The sequence below is a fragment of the Chelmon rostratus genome, chromosome 1 (genome assembly GCF_017976325.1).
Source record: "Chelmon rostratus isolate fCheRos1 chromosome 1, fCheRos1.pri, whole genome shotgun sequence".
NCBI classification, from domain to species: Eukaryota; Metazoa; Chordata; class Actinopteri; order Chaetodontiformes; family Chaetodontidae; genus Chelmon; species Chelmon rostratus.
In genome coordinates this window covers 10,304,907-10,331,820 of record NC_055658.1, presented here as the reverse complement: position 1 = coordinate 10,331,820, position 26,914 = coordinate 10,304,907, and the positions used below count along the sequence as shown (strand labels likewise).

The following is a 26,914-nucleotide window of genomic DNA, read 5'->3' as shown; positions in this document are numbered from 1 at the left end:
GTGCCTTCATGTCTCCGGGATCAGCTGTGCTAAGTCTGAGCTTAAGAAGGGAGATCCGGTGCTGGAGTGAAAATACAAAGGCAGTGTGCCTGAAATAGTGCAGGAGAGGGCCGGGGCATGAACACACACATGTCACTCATCAGTTGCATACATAAGATCAGACACAGTCACACAAAAGGCTTGAAAAAGCTTGAAAATTAGTTCTGGTTATAAATATGCTTGACAGCTATGGCTCAGGGCGCCCTCTACTGCACATTATCAGTACAGCTGTTCAAAGTTTGCTTATTGATATTTATTGCTACCTCAGAGAGTGTCGGAGCCACATATTTATTTATTTACTATTGATATTTGATTGGCATTTTTTTTGTTTAGGCTTGGGGAGGTTTTAATGGAGCTTATCATGTAAGCTTTTAGCAGGAAGTAAGAATCTAAAAAAACAAGACATCATGAGTTGCATTGTGGAAATTGTAGGATGCAATGCTTCTGTAGCAGGACCCAGACTAGGGGTTTAAACTCAGGATATCTTGGCCTCTGCTGCATTGATTTTAAGTCCACCTGGAACACAGTACAGTACATAATTGCTGGAGTCCACTTTCAAGTCTCTAAATTTTTAAACTGGTGTATGAAATGCTATGAAATCAATTACCTTGATCTAAAGGAAAAGATAGGTGATATTCTGTGTTTTTTTTATTGTCGACAAATGACATGAACAGATCAAAACCACAGATGAGTTCATCCAGGTTTTGCCTGTGCAGCCAAAGCCCGATATATACGCACAGTTATATGAAAGACACCAGAGTCGTATCTGAGAAAGAGCCTTTTATTCAGCAATGTTTTTATTCCAATGTCTTCAAAGGAGAGAGCAAGGAGAGGATTGATTGAGAATCAGCTGAAGGTGACAGAGGAAGCAATGAGGATAACATGTACAAGATTTTTTTTTTTTTTAATTTTTACATTTTTTCCAGCAAAAAATGTTCAGAATGGGAAAGTACGCTCAGTAAAAGCCTGGTTACCGCTTGTATTTTCCGATGGTGAGCATTTACTGCGACAGTACTATTGATCGGGGAGGAGCACCGCGACCGTACAGCTTTGACCTTTTTTTCTTGTAGTAGTAGTGTAGAGTTCTTACATCAGAAATCATCAGCTTAAAGAAAAATGTAAAGCAAGCAATAAAACTCACTTATTTTTCACTTTTGGCCCTGAATGTATATAATTTACAAATCTTATCTTAAACAAACCAACCTTTGAAACACAGTCAATCATGTGGTTTCAACTTCCATCCAACTCTTATTAAATATTGCTGTTTTTGAAGTATTTCGTACATGATTGTTGCATTTATTTTGCGTGAGGCAATATTTTCTTACTTTTCCACCCATCCAAATTGTTTGCCATTGCACTGCTGTATGACCAAACGACCAAAATTAGGGCTTTACAGTATCAGATAGTGACCCATAGTCTTTTTTAAAGGAAAAAGAGAGAAGGTAAGGGAAATCTAAGATCTGTCTAGTATGGCAAATGAAGAAAAATGCAGCAAGTCAATGCATGTAGCCTGCATTCATTTGTTTCAAACACATTGTAAACCAACTATTTTTGGGAGAAGCTAGTAGTTGTCCTACTCTGAATCTCTAAAATGGAGCCTCACAACTCAACAACACTCATCATGTTGAGAAAAACAAACACCAGAACAGAAGCGATGACGAACAAAGATGAAGCAAAGCACAATGTTTCTTTGCAGATCAGGAGGAGAAGCGCTGCATGTGGGAGACAAACGGCAGAAGTCCTATTTTAGCCAGCTCCTGAGCATGGCCGTTGTTCTGCTTCGTCCTCTCTGGTGAAAAGGGGGCTTTACCTGCAAACCCCACAACGCCAGCAGACTCCAGCAGAACTATGAGGTAGATCACTGGTCAAGCTGACCACAAGAGAAAAAAAGAACCCTCCTAAAAGATGTCCATTGGGTGTAAAACTTGTAATTTCATAAAAGCACGTCTCTTTTTTCACGTCTCATCTAGAAGTTTTCAAAAAAAAAAAAAAGGAAAGAGGGGGAATTAAGGAATTACCTTGCTCTGGGTTTGCCACTGTTCTTTTTTCTCAGTATTGCCGTGGGACTCTCATTGTCTTTATTGCAACCAGAAGACTAGACAGCGAAACACTCAATGGAAATCTCATGATTTCACACACACATTTGACCAATCAGATAGAAATATGACACCTGATCAAGTTCGATGAAAAAATGTTGGCGAACGTTTGATGTGACGTAAGGAAGGCACCTTTTTCCAATAATAAATTCATTAATTTCCTAATGAAATGGTCACCTGTATCAGCTGTCAAGTGCAGTTGAGCATTAATTGATTCTGTACGCTATTCTGTGGCAACTTTAAAACAGAAAGGAAGCTAGTCTGGATCTTTAGACTTCAGTGCAAACAAGGTTTTGCAAGGTTTTTCATATATCACAAATAAAGGAACTATAAAATCATAGAGACCTTGAAGGGGGAAAATATCTCAATCTCATGCATTTTAATATCACATCATACTTGGGGGGGGTCCTCTGGCATTTGTTTGAGAATCCTTGAAAAAAGAGAAAAAGAAAAGCATGTGGTTTCTTATCAAAATAAATCTTAATTTTTTTTTGTTTTGTTCTGTGATTAGCCAACTGCTTGAGTCCATTTACACTGTCCTCATTTTCCACCACAAACATCGGGGCTGTGCAAAAAAGTTCATGTGTCTGGTCCAATCAGAGAAGGCGGTGACTGTTATCGCTGTGATGTCATCAGCAACCTCCCACCTGCCCTCTGGCACACAGAGCGGTAATCTAGCCTAAAGTAGAGACACAGAGCAGAACTATTAACTAACAAGAACAGCAACATTAGGTTATTATTGTCTTTGACCTAAACAGTGTAGCAGTATGTCTAACATCCAACATCCAACATCCATCTGCTGAAGGAGGAAAAACATCTTTTTTTCTTACCTGAAATCTGAGTTTAACAATCTGGTAATAACACACGAGAAGCGGGAGGAGATTTTTCCACAACAGTGCAAAACAACAAGACCTCCATGTTGGAGAGAATTTAGCTGGAAGAATGTTATTTGTTATTATTTCTGTACCCCTGCCCACAAGAAGTCCTATTCAAATCAGAGCGACTGCTGGAGATCTTGTGATAACAAAGACACAAATCGTTTTCACATATTTTGCAGTTGTCCCTCTGTGGGATGCAAAATGTTTTTTTTTTCTCTCTCTCTTTCATATCCCTGATTAAACTTGGAACTTGAGTGGAGGAAGAAGGACAAACATTGAGAATATTATTGGTGGCTTGTACTATAAGAAATCCCAGACTGAGAAGCGGCTGAAGAAAGTAAATAGCTTGTGTTGATGAACGGATTGACCTGGTGGACAATAATTATATAATGGAGGATTACTTTCAATTTGAAAACCCAAAAGGACAAATGAAAACTCTCAAGCTCCAAACCAGACTTTTTGTAAATGTGCATCAGAAACACATTCCAGTGTAATCCTTAGTCTCTTATTGTCTGTCTATCTATCTATCTATCTATCTATCTATCTATCTATCTATCTATCTATCTATACACACACATATATATATCTATCTATATATATATACATATATAGTTATAGGTATGCATTTGTTTATTTTTATTTTTCTCTATGTCATTTTTGTTAATCGTCTCTTTAAAAGTCAATAAAAAGAGTGAGTTTAAAATGTGTATGTATGCTGCTGTTTTGCACCTTTTTTCAATAAGGCCCCCTGCATTAAGGTTTTATGAATAATAACTTTTCAGCCCAGGATTTCTTCACATGAATGGCTTATAACTGATCCATTAAACCTTAGTAACTGATTCCATAACCTTGAACCAACCAGTTACTTGCAACATATAACCCGCTGGCATCTTATCAGGAAAGCTGCACCCTGACTTTTATTATGTGGGCGTAAATCTGCTGAAATAAACAACTTGCTGGCATGCACCTCAGACGGTTTACACTGAAAAGCCCAGAGCGTACCTGTGATTACTTGCTGAGCTGGCTGTAAGGAGACGAGTTGTTGGAAGAATCCACTTGCTGCGGCGTGCCGTTTTCCTGAAAAGCAAAACAGCGTCTCTTCATTTCGAAAACGATAATAACTATCTTCACTGTGCTTGCACAGAGATAATTGATAGTCTCAGAGGACGAACACTTTAGAAACCACTTGAGGCCGTATGAATGGGTTTTTGGCTGTTGCAATATTCTGAAACAATCATTGTTTTGAGATATATCACAGTTAAATGGACACCAGGCAGAAGGTGAATGAGACAAAGATGCAATAAACTTACAGGTGCTGCCTGCAGGGGAGGATATTGAGGCATGTAAGCTCCCTGGACACCAGGGTTGGCTGAAAGATACTGTAATATAAGAAAAGAAATCCAAATTATGCAATGGTATATCACATTTTATCTGGCTTTTTACACATGCATCTTGTGCTACTCATCTTCATTGGTATAGCACTTTAAACAGAGTTGATCCAAAGTGCTTTACAGGTCAGGCCACAATTACAAGCCAATAAGAAAAGGTGTGTTTTAAGTTGACCCCCTCACATTTAAGTGCCACATGGACTTATAAGCTCTAAAAATAAAATCTGCCACAAGTTTTCTATGATCGTCCATTCAGAGGAAGTCAAATTAAGGACATTTTACTAAACACTGTTTATTGCAAAAAACATGAAACTGACTTCATCTTCAGTTGTACCTAAATCAGATCACAAACAGAGCATCTTCTCTTCGGGGAGACGAATAAACCTGTTTCTAAAGCTGATGGTGACATATCCGACTGTGAGCAAAGAGATCTTTGAGCGTCGTTGTGTTTCAGACAATATGTTCGTTAAACAGGTTTATATTATATATCAACAGACCATGTTTCCTTCTACAGTAGGAACAATTTGTGCTGAGCAAAATAAGGTTCCACCTCACTAATCCAAGGATCCGTGCAAAATGCCCCCATTGCACATCTTTCTGGTGAGTCTGTGTATATTTGTCAGGTTGCATAAACTGAAACTAAGATTTTGTCCTAATGATTGTAAGTATTTTCTATTCAACCCCACTATGCAGATCTAATCTGATCAAAACTATGCACGGATATCCCAGAATTCCACTCACCGCTCCAGTGTTTCCCAGAGACAGCTGACCCATCTGCTGAGTAATCATGGCTGAGGGGTGCAGTGACATGGAGGGATCCACAGAGGGAGACATCACAGCAGCCTGTAATGCAAGGCAGCTGTGTTATTACCACATATCACATGATACTACAGTTTAAATCAAGTCATTCTGACAAAACACCTCGTAAAATACCAACATATAGGCTGCAACAGCAGTGGCAGGCAGGGTTGAGTATACAGAAAACACAGTACAGTTTAAAACCTGTGTATGCAGGCCAAATTAGCTGGGGGAAAATGGATTTTGTGGCTTTGAGGTTTTACAAAATATAAAATCATCCAGCTGCAGCAATAACTCTATGATAATATGTTACACACACATTTTGTTTTCTGCGCTCCAGGGTTACGTTAAGGGATGAAAATATGTAAAAGGCATGACGCTGGCGGCTCTGGGTCTGTTTTCAGACGGGGTGTATTCCTTTAAACATGATGCCTTCAGGGAATAGGCCATTTCCTACTAAAAAGTGGGGGAGGGGGCAGATCAGCAGAGACACTTGTTCCACTGGAAACCATCTGTTGGAAGAGTCAAAGAGTCACAAGACTGTCTCTGCTTCAGGCATTTCCTGCTGGATCCAGAGAGGGGGAGGAGGGGGCGGCAGTGGCTGAATGTCTTTTTAGTTGTTCCATTTCTCTTTCACACACACTCCAACACGCACATACACACTTACAACGCGTAAACACGCAGTGGCTATTTCCCAGAACTCGTCTGAGCTCCGTGCTTCTCCTACGTTTGGGGAAGTTTTGGACGTTGTTGGTTTGATTGTGTCAGCAGAACAGGCCGATTAAAGCAACACTGAGTTACAGTGACCTCAGAGCTTTAGCTGTAGCGGCGCCACACTCCCATTTCCTGTACACGGAATAGGAGCGAGTGTATGAATAAAATTTAAAAAAAGCAAACGCTGTTGTTCCCTTACCGGGTGTTGCATGATATATGGCTGATGTGCCACCCAAGAATGACTCTGTACCTAGTGTGTGGTCAGACAGGAAGGGAGAGGCAGAGCGAGAGACAGATGAAAGGAAAAGGGTTATTGACATGTCCTGAATAAAACTTTAATGTTACAAACTAACTTTGCAATTGCAAAAAGCTGTGTTTTGATTCTAAATAGAAATACAAGGATGTCATCAGTCTGAATACCACATTTGGACTGCAGCAGCATATACTGCACCCATACATTTATCCATCCATCCACTGTTCCTGCTCAGGCACCTTGGTCAACCATGACAGCCCAAAAATATCCAAAGCCTTCAGTTTTTTAGGGGCATGGGACTGTGGAGCTTTTAAACTACCCCAGTGACCTCGGCCATTAGGATGGCCTCCAAACGCCATGAATCTCACAGTTCTGCCTCCTGCTCTGAAGGCATGTCTGTCTGAATAGGTCAACGATTTGTCGCCTCGCTGATAGCCTTGGTGAGGTTCTGCCTCCCTCTCCCAAGTTCTCCAGAACTTACGTGAAGCCGACAGAAGGTTATCCTGGTGGCCTTTTACCAGGTCCTCTGGACCAGGACCTCTGTTTTTTGCAAATGTAATTATATTAGGAGCTAAGTCCATCACCTGTGCCCAGTGAGCCTCTGTTTTTAGCTCTCCAGCTTCTCTCAATTCTGGTGTCCACTAGAGGGCTCTGGGGCTGCCCACCTTGGAACCACAGGTCTATCTAACCACTTACACAACCCCTAAGGCAAAAGCTAGTTATCAGGTGCAGTGTCCGATGGGAGAAAGGCAGGGCACATTGGAGGCGGAGGAGCTGGAGCATAAAATTAAGAGATAGCAACTGGATATGGCTGCACTCGCCTCTGGAATCAAACTCCTACATAAATATGATGGATGTGTGATCAAACTCTCATTTCTCGCAGGGGATGAGAGGGTTGCTTGGATGAGACTGTTAGATGCAGTGTGTGTTAAAATTTTGAGTGAACTGGGTCCTTTAGAAAAGCTTTACCTACTCTATAATCCTACTTGGAGGCTTCAGTGGTCAGATTGGCAATAAATAGGACACCTAGAGGGGAGCCCCTGAGACAAACCGCCTCCCCCTAACTGACTGACAAGTTGAGCCATGTTAGATGTCAACAGTAGTTATGGATTGGTATGAAAAACTCCTTGTTCAAACATAAGAAAGCTCACACAGCAAGTGTTCATAGTACCAGAGGCCTTAAGGTGCCAGGTCGATCATCTTCATCTGAACAACATCTGGCAGAGGGCTACATTGTGTGTTGCAACCCTGCAACATAGGACCCCTCCAATTCATGCATCATGTGCAAATTAGTTTCAAGAGCCAGATCTTGCAGTGGTAGGAAGTGTTTCTGGTGCCCTGAAAGTAGTGAATCAAACCTAACAAGGGAAATATTACGAAACAGCGAGCAAGAACCCAATTCAGAGAAAGTGTGGCTCAGAGAAGATCAGAAAAGACTTGTGGTTTTTTTTCACCACTTCCCTTCTATGAACCCTTAAGCTTTCTGTCATGTTACATGAGATCGACAAAGCTAGCAAAAAATCAAACGATCATCCGACGTCACATGGAGCTGCCAAAGTGTGAGATGGCCCATGCAGGACAGCTTTAGCACCAATTCCTACATCTACAGCACCTGTACAACCCACGCACAAGCAAAAATACACCTTAACCCACATATACACGCCGCAACCTCAAATGCAACACAGAGGGAAAGAGAGAGATGATTTAAATTCAGCTCTGGCTGTTGGACATGTTTATGGCTGGAATCTTCAGAGAACCAGTACCTGGTAAGCAGAAACTGGAGACATGTAGGGAGACATCGCTGGCTGAACAGTCATTATCCTGTTGGTCACTGGATACGGAGAAGGATAGTATCTGGGAAACAAGGCAGTATTTCAAAATAAAGCTCAAGAATTACAACTGTTGAAAGTTAAATGGTGTCATGACCTGCCATAACCTGAGTGTAACTTACCCATTCTGTATGGCAGCGGAGGAGGGGTCATAGGTAAGAGTCATTGCCCCCTAAGGTGAGGAAATAGACAATAAAATGGCATTACTGTACATATTTGTATCTCACTGCTGTATCATCACAACTGAACACAATATACACTAACAATCAGTATGCATGAAAATGGTCACTTTATCAGTATAATAGGTTTATGTGGGAAGAATTTTAGCATTTTTGAAATATAGCTTCATTTCTCATTTTCTTTTGTAATGTACAAATAATCACTGAAAAGTTAGAGACAAAACCCTGACATGTTCAAAAATGGAAATAATGTGTTTGAAAGAGTGGAAAAGAAGCAAAAATGGACTATTTAATTAGTATTTACTCTGAGTCTCTGGTTTTGTACAGTTTTTCTGTTCTTGTTTAGTAAGGAGCAAGTGGAGATTAGCAACCACTTTGTGAAAGCTAATGGGGATCCGATGAAGAATAAAGAATGTCTTTGCAAGTGATTTATAAATTCTGTAGAACTATGATGTTCTGAAGATTATTTTATTCATTTGCAAGCTGTTTTTACTACTATTGTTATAAAATATACACACTGGTTAGGCTCTGGTTGTAAGGGCATAGTATGCATAGTGCCATTTTTAAGACTACATTTATTCATTCTTATCATGTTAACACGTAGTAAAGAGGTACAAAAGGCTACAAAACATGTAAGATGACAGGCAGATACATACTAGTCTGAGATCCCCCGTCTGTCCATTGGGAACAAATCCACTATGAGCATGTTTCTTCCTTTGACTGTCTGCAAACTTACACAGCAATGGCTGAGAGGGAGCTGGGGGCAAAGAGAAAAAAACAGCATGTCAGCAGCCACTCACCAATCCATCATCACCGCCTCCACAGTTTTTATTGGAAGGAAAGTGTACAGAAAGGAGAAATTCTTTCCTACCCAGAGCTCCGGACGCTATCTTGATAAACTTCCCATTGAAGTGGGAGATGACGGCATTACACTGCTCTGTTGTGTCCATCCTGACGGGGGGAGGAGAAGATAAAACAACAATGACTCACCATTACAATCACACGCATCCGCAGTCAAATTTTCTTTCTCACAATGTGGTGTTGTTAGTTAGCGGTAAAGTTATATCGCTGTAGATCATGGGTGGATTGAAGGGAAAAAGTCCACACAGATGTCACGGCCTCCGTGTTTCCTGCATGTTCGGATCAGATTGACACTGTTTGCTATTGCAAACGTACTGAGAGCAGAATGTGTGTTCCATATCATATCTTTCATGATAATCTCTGCATAGCTTTTAGCAAAGATTTAAATATCGTGATAAGACATAAAATCGTAATATCGTTGCACACAGCGACAAGAAGCGTGGCTGAAAGCGAAAGCAACGTTGCTCCTGGCTCCATGGTGCAAGAGTTGGTTCCAAAACGGGAAGCAACTTCTGTGGAAGTGGTCTGGTGACAAAAGATCAGCTGCACAGCAAATCGATGCAAAATGTAATACGTGCGAGAAGGCTGCAGCAACAAAAGGGGGCAAGACAGCAAACTTATTGCAGAGAGCTCAGCCGCTATTGTGAGCTCTAAATCAAGTAGAGAAACTACACTGGCTCAGCAAAGCATCGGCCAGTCTTTGGCAAGCTGTACGCCATATTCTGTCATGTCGTCAAGAATATGATTAGCAGAGAAGTACCCCGAAATATCCTGGTATTTTAGGGCCATATTCCCCAATCCCTAGACAGCAGTGTAAATACAGAAGTCCTGTCCAGCCAACAGGGCAGGACTGACTCCAGTTAGTAGGTTTGACTATTGAGCTTAAAGATGCATGTTTGAACATTGTCTTGGTTGCTTTGTATTACAATAAAACTCAACCTCCGTTCATCTATTGTGTAATATAATGCCCAAAACATTCCACAATATTAAAGAATTTGTAGCAAATTTTCACATATTTATCTTAAATATCTTATTTTCTATAGAATATTAAAATTACTTGACTGGTAATTCTGGCGTTAGCAGATTACTTATCATCATAGATTTGTGATCAAAGCTGCAGGTTTATTCTACAGCTACTTAAACAGCGATTTAGCAGAGAAGAAATCTTCTGTGACCGACCTGGCGAAGCCCACGCCTCGGCTGTTGCCGCTGTAGTCTCGGAGGATCCGTGTGGAGACGACCTGGCCGAAGGGCTGCAGCATGTTCTCCAGCTCTTTCTCATCCACAGAGAGAGGCAAGTTGGAAATGTACAGATTCGTGGGGTCCTGCTCTTGTTGCTGCCCACATAAAAAGATGGAAAATAAGAAGTACATTGACTGTTTTATAGTGTACCTTGCATGTGACATCTGACCTGGGAGATAGCCACCCATAAGGGTCAGAGCAAGACATTTGGTTAAACAAAGATTAATAAGCTCTCCTCTGCACACACACACACACACACACAGAAAAACACTTCATCTGTACCGTGCAGCAGCTCAGCACAGTCTTCCATAGAAACAGCAGGAGAGCAGCGTAGCCTAGCTACCACAACACACAAACTGTGCTCCGTGTTTGTTCCAAACACAGCAGCTACATGCAGGCCTCTAGAGAGCAACCCCTTCATCAATGAACTCTCACCCATGAATTTAAGTCAAGCACAGCAACGCACGCTGGGCTGGGAAAGCGAAGGGACTGACAGAAATGTAGTGATCCAGGCACTTTCTGCTGCCCACTATGAGACAAATCACAGATGTGATGCAGAAACACCCTGTTTGTCATCTAAAAATATTTTGGAAAAATGAAAAACTGATGTGCTTCACTTAAAATTAGTCACAGAGGATCAAGAATGGCTCACAGCAGCAGCACTGTTGCTATAGTGCCTCGCTGCAGATATGCCTACATCAGTATGCATGGCTGATTATCAGTGACATAGTAATAATACTGGTAAAAAATCTGCACAATCTGCACAGCATAACCTCACTGGGATGGTGTGTTAGTGTGTGAGCTGGTGGTCCTGTGCGTAACGTGTCACACTCACTGACAGGTTATTTGGCAGAGAGAGATGTGACATCTGGTTTCTACAGTCAAAGTAAATGGGGTCACGGGAAGAACAGCTTGTCAGCCGAGGTCACGTGACCAGTCTAATGTCATTCTCCAACACACACTGCACACATGCACGCATTAAAGAAGCACAAGCCCACAGAGATGTTCACAAGCAAGACAAATATGCACACGCACACACACATGCCTGCACCAAACTCACCTTGGCCATCTGGGCCTGTATGCCGCTGGTTTTCAGAGCATGTACTGCCTTTAAAGCAGCCGCAGGGCTGTCAAAGTCGACAAAGCCGTAACCTGTAGTCCGTAAAACAGTTTTTACATGAACAGTCGTTAATGATAAGACCAACCACCTACTGCACATTCAGTGCTATCACTTCTACTGAGGGGTGGGTCGGATCTGTTATTTATTTGATTTGTTTATTACTGTAAACGTATAAAGATTTCTTTAATATTTTCACTGATGATGCAAAACAGTTTTTAAAAATCTGATTTCTCTGGAATATTTTAGGAATAATTCAACATTTTGGGGAATCTGCTAATCTATGTTCTTCCCAAGAGTGAGATGAGAAGATTGATACTCACTCTCTGCAACTAGAGCCAGCACCTTGTCAGCGTATCTTAGCTTAGCATTAAGACTGGAAGCAAGGGAAACAGCTAGCCTGCTAGCACTAACAAACATGCTTTATCTCATTTAATTAGTACAAAAACAGTGTATAAATGCAGTTTCGGGGGGGACTATTTCTTGGCTGGGTGCAGTGACTTCTTGGGGTCTTGAACTCAAAATGTTGGACTATTCCATTAAGGACCTAATCCGAATGTTTTGATCTCTTTATTTATGACAAAATAGACATACTTTGAGTGTGTCTGTCCCCATTTTCCAAAGCATAACACGGTGTTTGTGATTTTTGAATGTGTTTTCCCATCATTCACTGGTTTACATTCATTTCTGTCTGTTTGCAAAGACTGTAAAAATGCTTGCGTCAGGTAATCCATCATAATCTGCTTTTGTTTTTGTCAACTTTATGTTATCATTGCATTGTGATGCAGTGCAGACTTTGCAAATGAATCTGCACGTTCAGCTGTGATGTCATACAACAACATAACAAGTTTGGCAAAAATAAGGGCAGACGCATTCGCTGCTCGTGTTCACCGTAATGGACTGCACGACCCGAGCAACTATCAAGACAGCGCAAATCGATTTTCATGCATTTTGGAAACGAATGGAAACCAGGAGTTGCCTGGAAGGTATGGAAATTCATTCAAAAATCAAAAACATGTGAAAACATGTTTTTACATCTCACAAGCACGCAGTCATAAAGTACGAGTACATGAAAACGACTTTGATGCTCCAACTAAACAGTTTATGGGGTGAGTTTCCAAACGTGCAGTGAGAGATATGTTCCAGTACTGGATGAGGATTTAAGCTGTACTGTTCATCTCATCATGCAGCCCTGATAAGTGATGACTGGTAAGTTAATAACCATACTGACCTTTACATTTGTTGGTTGTCTTGTCCAGGATTGCCTTCGCTGACTGAATCTTGCCATACCTGGTGCACACATCAACATGTAGGTTATTGTCAAAACTCTCAAACGTCTTTTATTTGGCTTGTACTTCTCGTTACATCTTGTTATTGTTAGTCTGTGTTTCTATTTCCAGGGGAATTCGTCTAGCAAGATCAAAAATAAAGCATGACCCAAGCAAAAAAGAACAGTTCGTGAAAATATTAAAATCTGGTCGTGGTCACATCGCTGCTATCTCCTACATGTTGCCAGACACCACTAATCCAACATCAACATTTCAGGCATTGCTTATGTCTGACTTTATACTCAAGTTGAACTGTGGCACAAGCTTCGAGCCGCTCTCCGAGCACACACTCACACACACACACACCATGCAGACTGAATGCCGAGCTTACATCACCATTCAGACCTTGTTGCTATGAAAAGCGCTTTCATTTCTGCTTTGTGCTGGCAAACACCATTGGGAACATGAACAAAACACAAGCAAACACGACACAAACAGCTGCTGCTGCTGCTGGTTACATGGGTGAATGCCTCCCTCCATATGTTTGTGATTCAGAGGGAAAAAGAGGAGACAAAACTCCACTAATTATGGCATCCACCACACTAACCGCTCGGACTGAAGCCTATAGTATCAAGCCCTGAACATGTTCACTGGGACGCTTTACATGACTCTGCTTTTTTCTTTTTATAAAACAATCATTGTTACAGCTCGCTTCACAGAGCCTACCACAGCCGAGCTACGACTTTTGCATGAGAGCGTCTGTTTGTAGAGGTATGATGGCTGGAGTACTCCATGTGTCAGTATAGACTGGTTAAACCAGTGCGTGTGGTTTCTTCTCATTTGCACTAAAACTGCAGACAGTCAGTATTTCTTTGTTGGATTTCATTTCAGCTTTTTTATCTGCAGCCACTTTAATGCAAAATATTTTCTTTTATTTTAGGAAACTGTCCCAACAGTCTCTTCTAAACCTATCAGAAGCGATTTCTGTAAGTTGCTAAAACCCTGTTGAAACTCAGAACAAAGAAATGTTTTAACGTTATAAGCTCATAAACAAATAGCTCCACCTTTGGGGAAATAAGCTTTCTTTGTTTACCTGCTAACAGTTAGATGAGAAGCCTGATTGCACTTTCATATTTGTAAAGTAAATATAAAGCTATCGCCTGCAGCTGGTTGGCTTAGCTTTGCATAAAGACTAGAAAGAGAAATAAACAGCTAGTGTGACTCTGTCCAACAGTCTATGATTTAACAGCCAGATACTGAAGTGTAAAAATGACATGTTGCAGTTCCACAGGGGTTAGCTGTTTCCCCCTGTTTCCAGTCTTTGTGCTAAACTAAGCTACACATCTCCTGGCTTCATATTTACAAGAAAGGAAAGCAAAAAAAGCTATATTAGCTATAAATATTCCTTTAAATTAAGAATTAATTTACAACCCCCCCCCCCACATCATATAACAGTTGCATCAACATCATCAACATAAATTTGCAGCTTACAGACAGTATTTTGGACACGTTGTACAGTATGTGCTTGTGGTCAGGGAGAGACCAGGATCAGACTAGAATGGCACTGGTATGCGGTATCTTCAGGCCACTATCGGCCCCTTTTTTCAGCAAACTAGCATATCAGCCACAAAACACTGGCGTGCACGCACATATGCATACTTGTTATGTTCATGCTGGGTATGAGTGTGTACTCACTGGTGACAGAGCTTGACCAGGTCCAGGTCTGTGGTCGCGGGAGGCAGCCCGCGGATGTACAGGTTGGTTTTGCTGAGCTGCTCCAGGCCTGTGCTGCTGCTGTTGCTGCTGCTGCTGGGACTGGACGGCGTCATGGGGTAGGACTGCACACAGGAAACCCACTGTTAGGAAGTGTAGGGGAGCTAGATAATCTAATTTAAATCCAGGTCAACAGAGATCACAAGAACTTCTCATCTGCGTGAAACGAAAACGTAGGAAACACAGGAAGGGTACGATCTGATTTTATTATCATTTCATGTATGTGACGCATCGTGTATTCTTCTTTAGATGATAAGGGGGCAGCCGTGGCTGAGGTTGGAGAAGCGGCTTGTGGTCGATTCCCCCACCGAACTGGCAGAAAAAATGTGGGTGTGGTGGAGTATTCCCTCCCCCTCCATTAGCCAGCTGATGTGCCCTTGAGCAAGGCACTTAACCCCCCAATATGCTCCCCGGGCGCTTGATTGCAACCCACTGCTCCTGTGTGTGTTTCACTGCATGATGCATGTTGCATGTGTGTGTTTCCCCAGTGATGGGTAAAAAGCAGAGAATAATTTCCCAGTCTTGGTATCAATAAAGTAAATAAACTTAAACTTAAACATAATCATCAATGATCCTCACAGCAGTCAACACAACTCAGGTTGTTCTCCTCTGTCACACACCTGAGACAACATCAGGAGCACAGTGGTGAAAGCACATTTACTAAAGTGCAATTTTGAGTATTTTCATTATATGCTCTTTTTATACTTGTACTCCACTACATTAAAGATCAATATTGACACTCATGGTAACTTCACAGATTAGAATTTAGCATGAAAAACATACATATGATGAGCTTCTAGAATAAGAAGTGCTTTACTAATAAACAGCCCAGAGGTGTATAAAGTACCTAATATTAGCTTCACACTGACAAATTACTACATTAAGTAATTAGATCCTATGATATAACATAATATATCATCAAAAATATGAGAATCTGACAAAAATGTTCCTGCATTATAAATACTTTTCATAGTTTAAGAGCATTTTGTTCATAATACAGGCATCTTACATGGATAATTTCATGCTACAGTGTTTCTTACTCTTCTTTATGGGATTTGAATGCTTCATCCACCGCTGTCAGGGTCTCAGTGGCAAGCAGGTTTGACCTTTGAGCTCCTAGCTGTCCACGAGTGTACCCCAGAGTCCATTAAAACGCATCAGTTCTTGTGTGTGGGCCTTTATGTATCGCAAACTGATTAAATCTCTGTTCAGGTCTTACATCCTGCTGTAGTGTTTATCAGAAACCTACAGTTCCCTTCATGCTTGTGAGCCAAACCACGCAGTGCTGCCCTGCAAAGCATTTCCTTCCTCTTACTCATTCATTAAAATAGCTCCCGGCCTCCCCAAACCCTCTCCAGATCAGATCAAAGACAGAGCATGGCAGAATCACACCATCTGTCCGTTACCAAAGGACAATCCACCCCGAGAGCCAAAGCTGCGGATACAATCACGGCCGAGCCAGCAAGAATCACTGATATTCTCCCACCGTCATGTGATGCTTAAATGTTCACAGCAGCTATTTTTCTCGCACAGAAAAGGAATTGATCGCTGTGGCGGTTAAGCCTGCAATGTCTTCGAGTGGAGGCCTCACATTTTTGTTGGTGTGCAATTACCGCGCTAACTTTGTTAGAGACCATCAAGGGTTCACATCAGGCCTCCGAGACCGTACGCCTACTCCATTAGAGGGCAGCCACGGTGGTGCATTTCACAGAGGCATCATCATCACACCTTATAGCAGACTAAACCTGCGTTACACCCACACTGAAAACTCACTCGCTGCTTCCCCGAGGGGATTCATATGTGGCTGGCTTCAGATTCCTGCCCTCAGAGTGATAGACGGGCCCTTCTAATGAATAAATATTACAGTTTAAAATGTGAGAGGTGGATATTTGGGCTCTTGCAGGATGCAGGGCTCTAAACTGAACCCACGCCGCTCACATTCCCATCATGGCAGGTTATAACAACAGCTGCCTCTCACCTCTGTGCCTGCCTTCTTTTCCCATCTTCAATCTCAATCAAAAGGTGTGATGGGAAAGCAAAGGGGCACGGCCTCCAATTACCTTTTTGTTCACCTGAGAGGTCAAAATGAAGGATGCAGGCAGCACAGTTCACTCCAGCTCACTGACATACATTACGTTATTCTCTCCCTCTGGATTCACCCAGAATACATTAATCTGGAAAATGGGCTACAATGACTGCCGTGCACATTGACCAGAGTGACTGGGCAAACAAGGTTATATGGACGTAATAATTAAAGTCTCGGCAGCAGAGCTATAGATCGGGTCAGCAGCTGGTTTTATCTGTCCATGGAGCCGATCAGAGGATCAGCTTCCCGTTTGTAAGTCGACTGAGAGCAGTGGATCGATTTGTCCTCTATTTCTTATTATTTGCTATTAAAAGGATGAGATATAAATGCATAAATCCAACATAAAAGCCAGAAAGAGCTCCCCGTTGTCATATTGCTGCTATTATCCAGCCTGTTTATTAAAATGCTGCCTCAAGTGTGAGAAAAAAAAAGTAGACAGAAATAATCGTAATAAAAAAACACACAATGAGTGGGATGGCTTACCTGCTTACGATTGGCTGTCTTCAGCGGGTTGCCCGTGTTTGCAAAGATCATCCTGGAGGTTACAGATAGATTTTATTTCCCACAAAAAAAAAAAAAAAAAAAAAAAAAAAAAATTCGCAACGATGAGCCACTTAGAGACGGAATCCAAGCGGTGTGGAGCCTACAGAAGAGCCAGTCCGGTCAAAACATCCGCATAGTGAACGGGCTTTTTAACAGCGATAAAGCCTCGGTCCTGCATAGGTATACTGACACATCTACACCGTCAGATGCACACCAGGCGATGGACCAACCCTCCGGTCCGGTTCATTGATCTACGACGTCCTGCTGCAGCCCGCTCGGCAGTCCCACCTACTACAGACCAAACCATCTCCGCCTCTGCAGGGTGTTCGCCATCTAATAAACTGCGTGGCCGCCTCATAAAAACGCGCACCGGCGGTTTGTTTTTGGCGACAAGGGCGCGTCGACGCGTCCGGTGCCCGGTGCGCAATTTCTAATCGGACGCGGGGCGCTTTTGGGTTTGATTTGTCGGCGCACGATCGGTTGGGCTGAACGCTCGTCGCCTTTCATGTTGTTGTCGTCCGCACATACCAAGCATTCTTCACCCCCACCTCCACCAACCACACACACACACACACACACACACACACCCTCTTCCTCTTCCTACCCTTCCCCCCATCCAGCACACTACATGTCAGAGAATCAGGATGCAATGAAATACAAGCAGGGAGCTGGCCTGAGCTGGAGGTCACAGTCTCCCTGTAAAGCCAACTGTGGGAGAGAGCGGATTCAGAGAGGAGAACAGAGAGCGAGCATCTGGAAATAACACACATTTAAACCTCTACCCTTATCTTTAATGTGCTGCTCTCTCAAATGCAGCTGGTGTCCTATAGGCTCCACATAGTGGGCCACTGCATGTGGATCATGTGACATAAAGGTTTAATGCTGAAGCAGAAACCAAATATTGACTTCTAAATCAAGAGCAGCATTAATCTTTTTCCCCCTTTTGAGTGCATTCACAGGATTGATTTGCTGATATGCAGCCTGTAAAAGGCTAAACTAAGCGTTTTTCACATATGGCACACAAATAACTCACATCACTGAATGATTGGGGGATAAAAGAGGAACTATAGCTCTGTACTTTCTGCTTAAAGGCTTCCAGCATATTTTAGAATTGATTTTAAGATGTGGTGGGTCGATGTTGATGCTTTCAAATAAGACGGCCTCTTCCTATGTGTCTGATCTCCGGCGTTTGACCTCTAAGACCCTTTAGGTTCATCAGGCACGGGCTTAAATAAAGCGTTCGGTTGTTGCACACAGATTGAGGAACAGCCTCCCTCATTACACCAGGGTCACACCCCACCCCACCCCACCCCACCACCCCCAACACAGTCAATCAAGAGGCATTTCAAACCAGCTCTATTCTTCATCTGCCCCTTCATCTGTTTGAATATATCCATGTCTTTAGGTCTTTTGCTTGTTATTTTACAGACTGCCTGCACTGAGTTTAGACTTATGTTTGAATATATAATATTGATAATAGTGGTAATGTTTTGACCGAGAATAAATTAATCTAGGATACTGGTGCCGAGATGAGAATATAACCATGTTTGGACCCTTTTCTCAAACTGTGCATTGCACATTAATAACTTTTAGAAATAAAACATAAACCAAAGTAATAAATGTTTTCTGATTTAAATCAGGAAGTATCCGATAAAAGGACAAATATACATATACCAACTTTCAATACATGACAGGTTTTGATACTTAATGCTACAGACAGATTTCTGTTGGTACTCAGAATGTATTGCAGTTCAGTGCACAGTCCTACAAAACCCTGTGTCTCTCCATCTTGTATCTATTCCTCTCTCTGACATGGATGAAACAGCATTTAAAATTTGAATTTACATAAATTATTATTGAGCCGTTGACTGCATAAAGAAATCACTATGAGATATGCAAAACTTAAAGAAAATATGCAAAACGTGCATTGGAGCTACTGATGATCCCAGCATTTCTAAAATACTAGCCTTGGCCCTGATTGTATGCATTTTTTGTAAACAAACTTGACTTGACATGATAAGTTACTATTCAGCAACACAATAATACCATTCAATACATTAACAAGACCTCACTGAGACACTCTACGAGCATGCTGTGCAGCAGAACTCTGTTCAAACATGTAGATCTTTATTCTACATTCTTGTGGGGGTCACAACATTTCCAGATATTCTAAATCTGCTGCCTGAAATTTGTGGGAAATGTGTATAAAATGCTGGATATCTTCATTCATTTAGTCTGAATATTTCACTCAGTGAAACATTATAAAGTCTTGATGTAGATCCATGTGATCCACCATGGAATAAGATTTTTGTTGTTGTGTTCTGAGGTTTTCATATCAATAAAAGTCTCCTTGTATGCCTTTTTTTTTTACCCTTCATGTTTAAAGGATTTGATTGACATTTTGCAAGCATCACAACTCATTATCCATGTAAGAGCTACTGGGAATCAGACATAATGCAGTATGGTTTGATATAGTCCTTTGGTTTTAATTCAAAGTGGACAGTACAGAGATGACAGGAAATGAAAGGAGAGAATGGGAAGGATATGCAACAAAGACACCCAGCATCAATCAAACCTCGACTTAGCATCTTTGTATATAATGTGCGTTTTAGACCGCTATAAGCAAGTTTTCTGTTTATTCATACAGCTAAAGTGGACAGATTAGTGGAGATGCAGCAGAATAACTTAAATTTTCGGCTACGCAGGAACATATGTGGCCCCAGATGTGTTGGACACATTTGCTATTCAATTTTATCTAATTACGCTCATTTTATATTCACATAAGGACACTCAGGGCACAAAGCAGTGCTTGCCACTAGTAGCCGTCCTGCTGAGGGTCCTGCTTGAGATTTATAAAGCGAAGCTAAATCCAAATCCCATCAGGGTGCAGGGAAGCTCTTAAAGCATCAAATTTCTTTCCCTTATTTCCTCTGCTGGTAGGATTAAGGTTTCATGCTGGTGTTGTGTTTCAAGCTACCGCTGATGGTCCTTGAACATTCCAATCATTCTTATCTGAATAATAACCTTCAATAGTCTTTGTATCAGTGATTTCCTGTGCTATTTATTGCCCAGTTTGGTGGTTATTGATTAATAATCCTGTTAAATCAAATGTGTCGTAATCTGCCTTTTTGCTGACAGGTGAGATTTCTTATGGGATTTAAATACTGTGAATTAACTATCCTAAACAAATTAAAGCTGTGTATGTCACATCTATTTCCATTGTATTCTTAACCTGCTCTCCCTCAAATGTATCAAGTATCCAATAGGTCAATTGATCTGTAGCCTCCATCTATCCATTGTTTGTCTGGGTAATTTATCAAAAAGCTTCACAAATGACTTCTCTCTGTTTGGAGCCACAACAGGAATAGTTTTCAAATCGAACATCTGGGAAGCTGTCAACCAATCACAAGCAGAGCTGCATTCAATGAGATAACCCAGTCAGCAATACGATTCAGAGAACAATACACTCGGTCCACATGGAAGGATAAATAATGACAGCTTGTTTCCTGTATTGTCTTGACTCTGATCGGGTCATTGTTACATCATATCCTTTAATGGGGCATGTATACCTGCTAAAGTGTCATTATAGAAGACTGCATTCAAACTATAACAGCAATAATTAGACAAACACTGAAGCCACTGGATTCAGAGACAACATTAATAATATATACCTAATGTAGGTTAACCCTTAAAGGCAAGAGAAAGTCACTTAGCCCTTCCTAAGGCTGCTAAGTGTACTGAATGATGTTGAGTTAATAAGAGGTCCTGTGGATGTGGAGTGGGAGGGACTGAGGAATGTGGATGATTATCTGCCCCTTCCTCATCCACTGAGGAATTGGGGAATTGGAAGTTCCCACTGACAACCTCAGCATGCCTGACCTGTATGGCCAGGCAGTGTGGCCAGTGTGTAAGATCACCAGGTGAGATCGGTGAGGCAAGTTGTTCCGCTGGACTGGCAACTGTCTGGCAAGAAAGCATGACAGCACACAGAGAAACTTTTCCAAAAAGCCCAATGATGGTGTGGTTTGGCCCAGAGTTTGTGGCTCCCTTGGGAATAATGAAATGCTTGCACATTGAAATATGAGAAACCATCCAAACATCACAGCTGCTTTCACTCTTTGTATTCAGTATGGTAGGTGCTCAAGGGCATACTCAGGATGCACTTTTATATTTTGTTTAATTAGAAAATGTGGAGCTAATTGCCTTAAAATATGAACTTAAATATCCCAGTTACAAGTAATTAGTGAGTATGTTTTTACATTAATCTCCTTAAAAACATATCTATGCCATCAATTGGAATTGGGGTCTCTTATTGGGTTTTACTAACAAAGTATACTGCAGTTATGTAAAACCATTTTACCTTCTTATAAAACATCATCCATTTAAAATATTACTATGTTCAAACCTGCAGTTGTCCTGTTTGCAGAGAACATAGAGCAAGTAATATAATAATACATTTAGTAAGTAGCTGATATTTTTTCTTATCCATTTCTTATAGAAAATATTCATTTATGGAAGCTTTTGGTATTATTTTACTGTAGAAAAGACATAGTAAAAGCCGGCTTGTAGCAGTAGCAGCAGTAGTATTATGAAATGTAATGACTGTGGCGCCCCCTTGTGTCACGATTTCACAGCTGCCAGTCGGGCTACAACAAAAGACGTCATACGTGCGACGGAAGTAGCATTTCTAAAAAGACATTTCTGGCTGATTCATTGTAGCCAGTTGGTTTGATTCGACTGAACACAGAAACAGACTTTTCTGAACGTCCGAAATATTTGACAACAGGTAAGTAGACTTACAGCTTTTGCACAGATGGGAGCTTTAATAAAATACGCTGAGATGGAATCAGTGTTGATAATTTGTTGCTGCTTTTCTTGTGCGAGAAGACAGAGGCTAAGCATGAGTAAGCTAAGCTAACAGTAACTGTTACGCTAAAGCTATTAGTAACGTTAACTGCTAGGCAATAACAGTTTAATGTCACGTAATGCTTGATTTGCGAGTTGTTTTATAGCTAAAACACAGTACATGGTAGTTTGAGTCAAAGAACAATGCGTGGTTATTCGGCTTTTTTATGGTATGTTTACGTGACAATGGGCAAATTAGCTAGCTAACCGAAGCTAACTAGCGATTTGGTTGCTAATTTAAGTTTTTATTCAGGGTTTCCTCGGGTCCTCAAATACTCTTACACCCATAACGTTAATGTTGTAAATTAAATACAACAGGCCCTAAGAGACTCGAATTAATCGTACTTATCAATCTACTAGTTTAGGTCATAATTAACGTTATATAGGTGAGCAGAAATTTTAATTGTTAATTTCTGCTGTTTGGGATAAAGTCCTGTAAACCACCTGTCAAGTGTCACCGCAGAGAGAAATCCAAGCAAATTATTTAAATTTAATCGAAAATCCCCAGCGTAATGTACAAGAACACAATCTCAATATTATATACTGTCGTTTAGTGTTGCAACTGTTTTCAGTGTCGATGGTGAAAAAAAAAATGGTGAAAACTGTCGATCAGTGTTACACAAAGCCCAGCATGACATCCTCAGATGTCTTGGTTTGTCCACAACAAATATATTCAGTTTTCTCTCATTGAGGATTAAAGAAACCAGAAAACAGTCACACTTAAGAAGCTGGACTGAGAGAATAAAAAAAACAGCTTAGTCCATTTAATTTATTATCAAAATAGTTGGTGATTAAATAAATAGTGGACAAGTAATTAATTAATTCTTTCTACTCTAGGGTCGTTCTATTTGAAAAGAAAACTTGTCATTCACCACTTGTCTATTTTGAAATCTCTGTGTTGAATTTGTCCTGAAATGCTTTTCAGTTTATCTATATCAGATCTTACAAATAGCTTGTGAAAAATTAGATGTATCTTTCTGATATCTTATAATTATACAGGTTGCTGGTCTGCTGTATAATTTGCCAGTAAGCTAATGTCTTTATTGTGTCTGCTGAACAGATCCTGATATGGACCGGTTGCTGAGGCTCGGAGGTGGAATGCCGGGGCTGGGCCAGGTAATGCGAAGTCTGAGTTGTCCATAGATGGTGAAGTAATACAAAATAGACATTTAAACTTCAAGATATTCAAGCTTGTACTTTAAAATGTTGTTTGATAAGATATAAAAAAAAGTTTTAGTGGGCAAAACTTGAAGCTCCCACCTATAACACTGTTGGAATCCACGATTGCATAAATTTGATGTCAAGCCCATTAACACCACAGGATTAAATGATACAAAGTTATAACCCATAATATGTAACATGCATTAAAATTCTCAACAATTGTAATGACTAGCTGCACACAGACTTTATTTGAAACGCCTAAACTAATAAATAAACTTTGCTTTGACCCCTCAGGGCCCCCCGACAGATGCACCTGCTGTGGACACAGCTGAGCAGGTGTACATCTCCTCTCTGGCCCTGCTCAAGGTAATCACACATAATCTGCACTAAACATTTTCTTTCAAAGTAGTTATATTCATTTTTGTATTTAAAGTAACACTTCTGTGATGTGTCTCTCGTGTATTTGTTCTCAATTAGATGTTGAAGCACGGGCGTGCTGGTGTACCAATGGAGGTCATGGGACTGATGCTGGGAGAATTTGTTGATGACTACACAGTGCGAGTGATTGATGTGTTTGCCATGCCCCAGTCAGGAACAGTGTGTATTTTTCACTAATATCAAATTTATTCATCATTGTGGGTCTGCTACAGAAAATGCTGGATCTGATGATTAATAAAGCTGACTCTTCTTTTCAACAAGTTTACAAGAAATTGTATGGTGCTTATTGTTGCCTTGGCTTTTTATTACTAAATGATCATTTTCTACCTCTCAGGGTGTGAGTGTTGAAGCAGTGGACCCTGTGTTCCAGGCCAAGATGTTGGACATGCTAAAACAGACTGGCAGGTAAAATTTTAACACATATCTACCAAAGCAGTATTTAGAAAAATACTATTTGTTTGTGACCTAGACCTGTAATGTATTGGAACCAAAATTTAAAAAAAAAGTGACTTTTTTTCATCTTAACTAACAATTTAAGTGTAAATTCAAGGTGGAGTAGTTATTAAACCTCACTTTGATGAAGAAGCAACAAATTTCTTTGTCAAAGTTTAAACCTTTTTTAAATACCTTCTAAACATATTTCCTTTCTTGCACCCACATTGCTCATCAGACCAGAGATGGTGGTGGGATGGTACCACAGTCACCCTGGTTTTGGCTGCTGGTTGTCCGGCGTGGACATCAACACACAGCAGAGCTTCGAGGCCCTGTCAGAGCGTGCTGTTGCAGTGGTGGTTGATCCCATTCAGAGTGTCAAAGGAAAGGTAAAGATGTGTGGCTGCTGCAGTCGAACCTTGGAACACAGCATTCGAGATGTATTGTGTAATGATCTGCTGTTAATTGTGAATCCAAAGTGAATTAGAAATGACTACTGTTCATTAACTGCTTTCATGTGTGGCCTCTGCCTTTTACAGGTTGTCATTGATGCTTTCAGACTGATCAACGCCAACATGATGGTGTTGGGTCATGAACCAAGACAAACCACGTCCAACCTGGGTCATCTGAACAAGCCCTCAATCCAGGTAAGACCTAATTTGACTAGTTTTCTTAGCCATTGGTTGTCAGAAAAACGTCAAAAGTCATGTTGTTGCAATGAGAGAAAACTAGCACTGTCTTAATATCAAACCACTGTAATGTGACTTAGTCCTCCGTTAGTGTAAAAGAGCCAAACAGGTTCCAATCACAATAAAGTCGTGGAGTATTAACCTTAATGTTTGGGACTTTTCACTCAGCACCGAGAGCTTGTACGTGTTGTTACACCATATACTTTTCACGTTTTCAGGCTCTGATTCATGGACTGAACAGACACTACTACTCCATCACCATCAATTACAGGAAAAACGAGCTGGAGCAAAAGGTTTGAGAATACAATCTTCACAGAGTGATTTATTTAGTTATTTTTAATGGAAGAGGAGAAAGATAACTTTTATCCTTCTTCAGATGCTGCTGAACCTGCATAAGAAGAGCTGGATGGAGGGCCTGACCCTGCAGGACTACAGCGAGCACTGCAAGCTCAATGAGACCATCGTCAAGGAAATGCTGGAGCTGGCTAAGAACTACAACAAGGTACACCCCTTTTAGATCTCATCAAACAATCTTTGTAAACTTGAAAAACCCATTTTATTGAACGCAACAGATGGCTGAAATGGCCTTAAAAGGGTACAAAGGGGACCAATTTTCTAGTGTGCCTTATTTGGGGTTGTAGAAAATGAGATTTAAAAAGTTTGTGTATTTTAATAACATCTTTAAAAGCGTTCTTGGTATTGGCTCTTTTAATTCAGGGATTAAAGGCCAGTATTGTAACGAGCAAAATCGCTGATCTGTCATTTAATTCACTGACGCTGGCACAGCAGTCATAGGATCAGTGAGTTACTTTCTGCTGAGCTGCTGTTCAGGATTCCACCTTCAGGACTTTGATACTCATAGATTTCCATCGTATTAATGCTGGTCCTTATATGGTGCGCACACACTTGCTGTATTCATACAGGTTTCTTAAGGTCTTGCAAGGCCTAAAAATGATACAGTATCTCCACAGAGTGAAACCTGCAAAAAGTGTTGCGTGCATGCAAATATGCATGAAGAGCATGCTCCTGGTGTGCCCCCCCTCAGTATTAAGACACTGTCGTGTTTTCTTATCAGGCTGTTGAAGAAGAGGACAAAATGACCCCAGAGCAGCTGGCAATCAAGAATGTCGGAAAACAGGTAACAATTAAATTTCAATCTTCAGATCAGATTTGTGTATTTAATTGTTTTGAATTTGATAAATTGCTATAACAAGGTCAGTGTTTGTGATGGTGTTGAGTAGAGGTTAATGAGACACAGAGTGCATTGGATTAGAGTCAGATTATGCAGAGATTTGGTTAAGTTTCCTAAAGTTTGTTTAAATGCTTGTCAAAAAACAAATTCCAATGGTTTAAAATGCTTTCTTAACACAATCACATCTCATTATTGATGTTTTTTGATTTTCTGTTCGTGCAGGATCCCAAGAGGCACTTGGAGGAGCACGTAGACGTTTTAATGACTTCCAACATTGTTCAGTGCCTAGCTGCCATGTTGGATACCGTAGTTTTCCAGTGATGGCCCTGTGTGAATAACTGTTAATATTGAAACCCTTGTTTTCTTTTATATAAAATAAATGTATGTATGAAATGGAGGCTTGTCTCTGGTTTGTGTTGGAGAGCAGGGGCGGTACCTTATTTTAATGTCCAAGCAGCATGTTGCACAATTCTACCAGAGCAAATACCTTTTTCTGTTAAAATGAAAGTTATATTTCTGTTTATTTATTTTTTAAATGCCTCTGCATTTAAAAATAGTGTTTTCAGTTGTTCCTTTCCTTTTGTATGTTGTTTCCCTTCTTGTGAATGGGAAGTCTCTGTGAGAGAATATTGAAGTTTGGCACAAACATCCACTTTGACTCAAGGATGAACTGATTAGACTAGTCGCTGTCACCTCACAAAACATGTTTTTGAACACTCAGGAATTCATAGACTTCATGACAAGATTTTGAAAAAAGGCGCTTAGGATGAAATTATGAAGTGATGACATTCAAAAGGTCGAATGGCCTCATAATGGTCTTCAAAAACACTTTCCTGGTCATTTCCTGGTTCCTGGAACAGAAGTGGAGGTTGTGACCATATTTCACATTTGGTCGTATACTGAATTGGTGACACTAATCTTGGGTTGAAATTGTGCTGATTGTATTGCCAAAAATACACTTCACTACAAACAGTATGTTACGGACGGACATGGATTTAACATTGGTAACAAAGGGAAACCAATCTTGTTCTCT

General features: G+C 40.8%; 2 protein-coding genes across 3 annotated transcripts; one reads left to right on the top strand and one right to left on the bottom strand.

Annotated features, from left to right (window-relative positions):
* Positions 1–806: 806 nt before the first annotated feature.
* Positions 807–17,076, bottom strand: rbms1a (RNA binding motif, single stranded interacting protein 1a). Of its 2 annotated transcripts, none has more exons than XM_041956469.1 (14): positions 17,005–17,076; positions 14,358–14,500; positions 12,626–12,684; positions 11,338–11,429; positions 10,215–10,372; positions 9,046–9,125; positions 8,831–8,931; positions 8,118–8,167; positions 7,930–8,020; positions 6,113–6,163; positions 5,143–5,244; positions 4,324–4,392; positions 4,016–4,090; positions 807–2,814 (listed from the first exon to the last, which is right to left on the bottom strand). In XM_041956469.1, exons 1-13 carry the CDS (start codon positions 17,053–17,055, stop codon positions 4,022–4,024), a joined length of 1,116 nt encoding a protein of 371 aa, XP_041812403.1. In that variant the 5' UTR covers positions 17,056–17,076; the 3' UTR covers positions 807–2,814; positions 4,016–4,021. The 2 variants fall into 2 exon arrangements, with proteins under 2 accessions (XP_041812403.1, XP_041812475.1); XM_041956541.1 differs by lacking the exon at positions 17,005–17,076 and adding an exon at positions 15,476–15,498.
* A 4,678-nt stretch (positions 17,077–21,754) lies between these two features.
* On the top strand, positions 21,755–26,278 carry psmd14 (proteasome 26S subunit, non-ATPase 14). Its single transcript, XM_041938109.1, has 11 exons — positions 21,755–21,850; positions 23,030–23,085; positions 23,425–23,496; positions 23,608–23,727; positions 23,903–23,973; positions 24,239–24,389; positions 24,540–24,647; positions 24,908–24,982; positions 25,066–25,191; positions 25,765–25,827; positions 26,104–26,278. The coding sequence occupies exons 2-11, from the start codon at positions 23,038–23,040 to the stop codon at positions 26,200–26,202; spliced, it is 933 nt and encodes a 310-aa protein (XP_041794043.1). The 5' UTR covers positions 21,755–21,850; positions 23,030–23,037; the 3' UTR covers positions 26,203–26,278.
* The last annotated feature ends 636 nt before the right edge of the window (positions 26,279–26,914 follow it).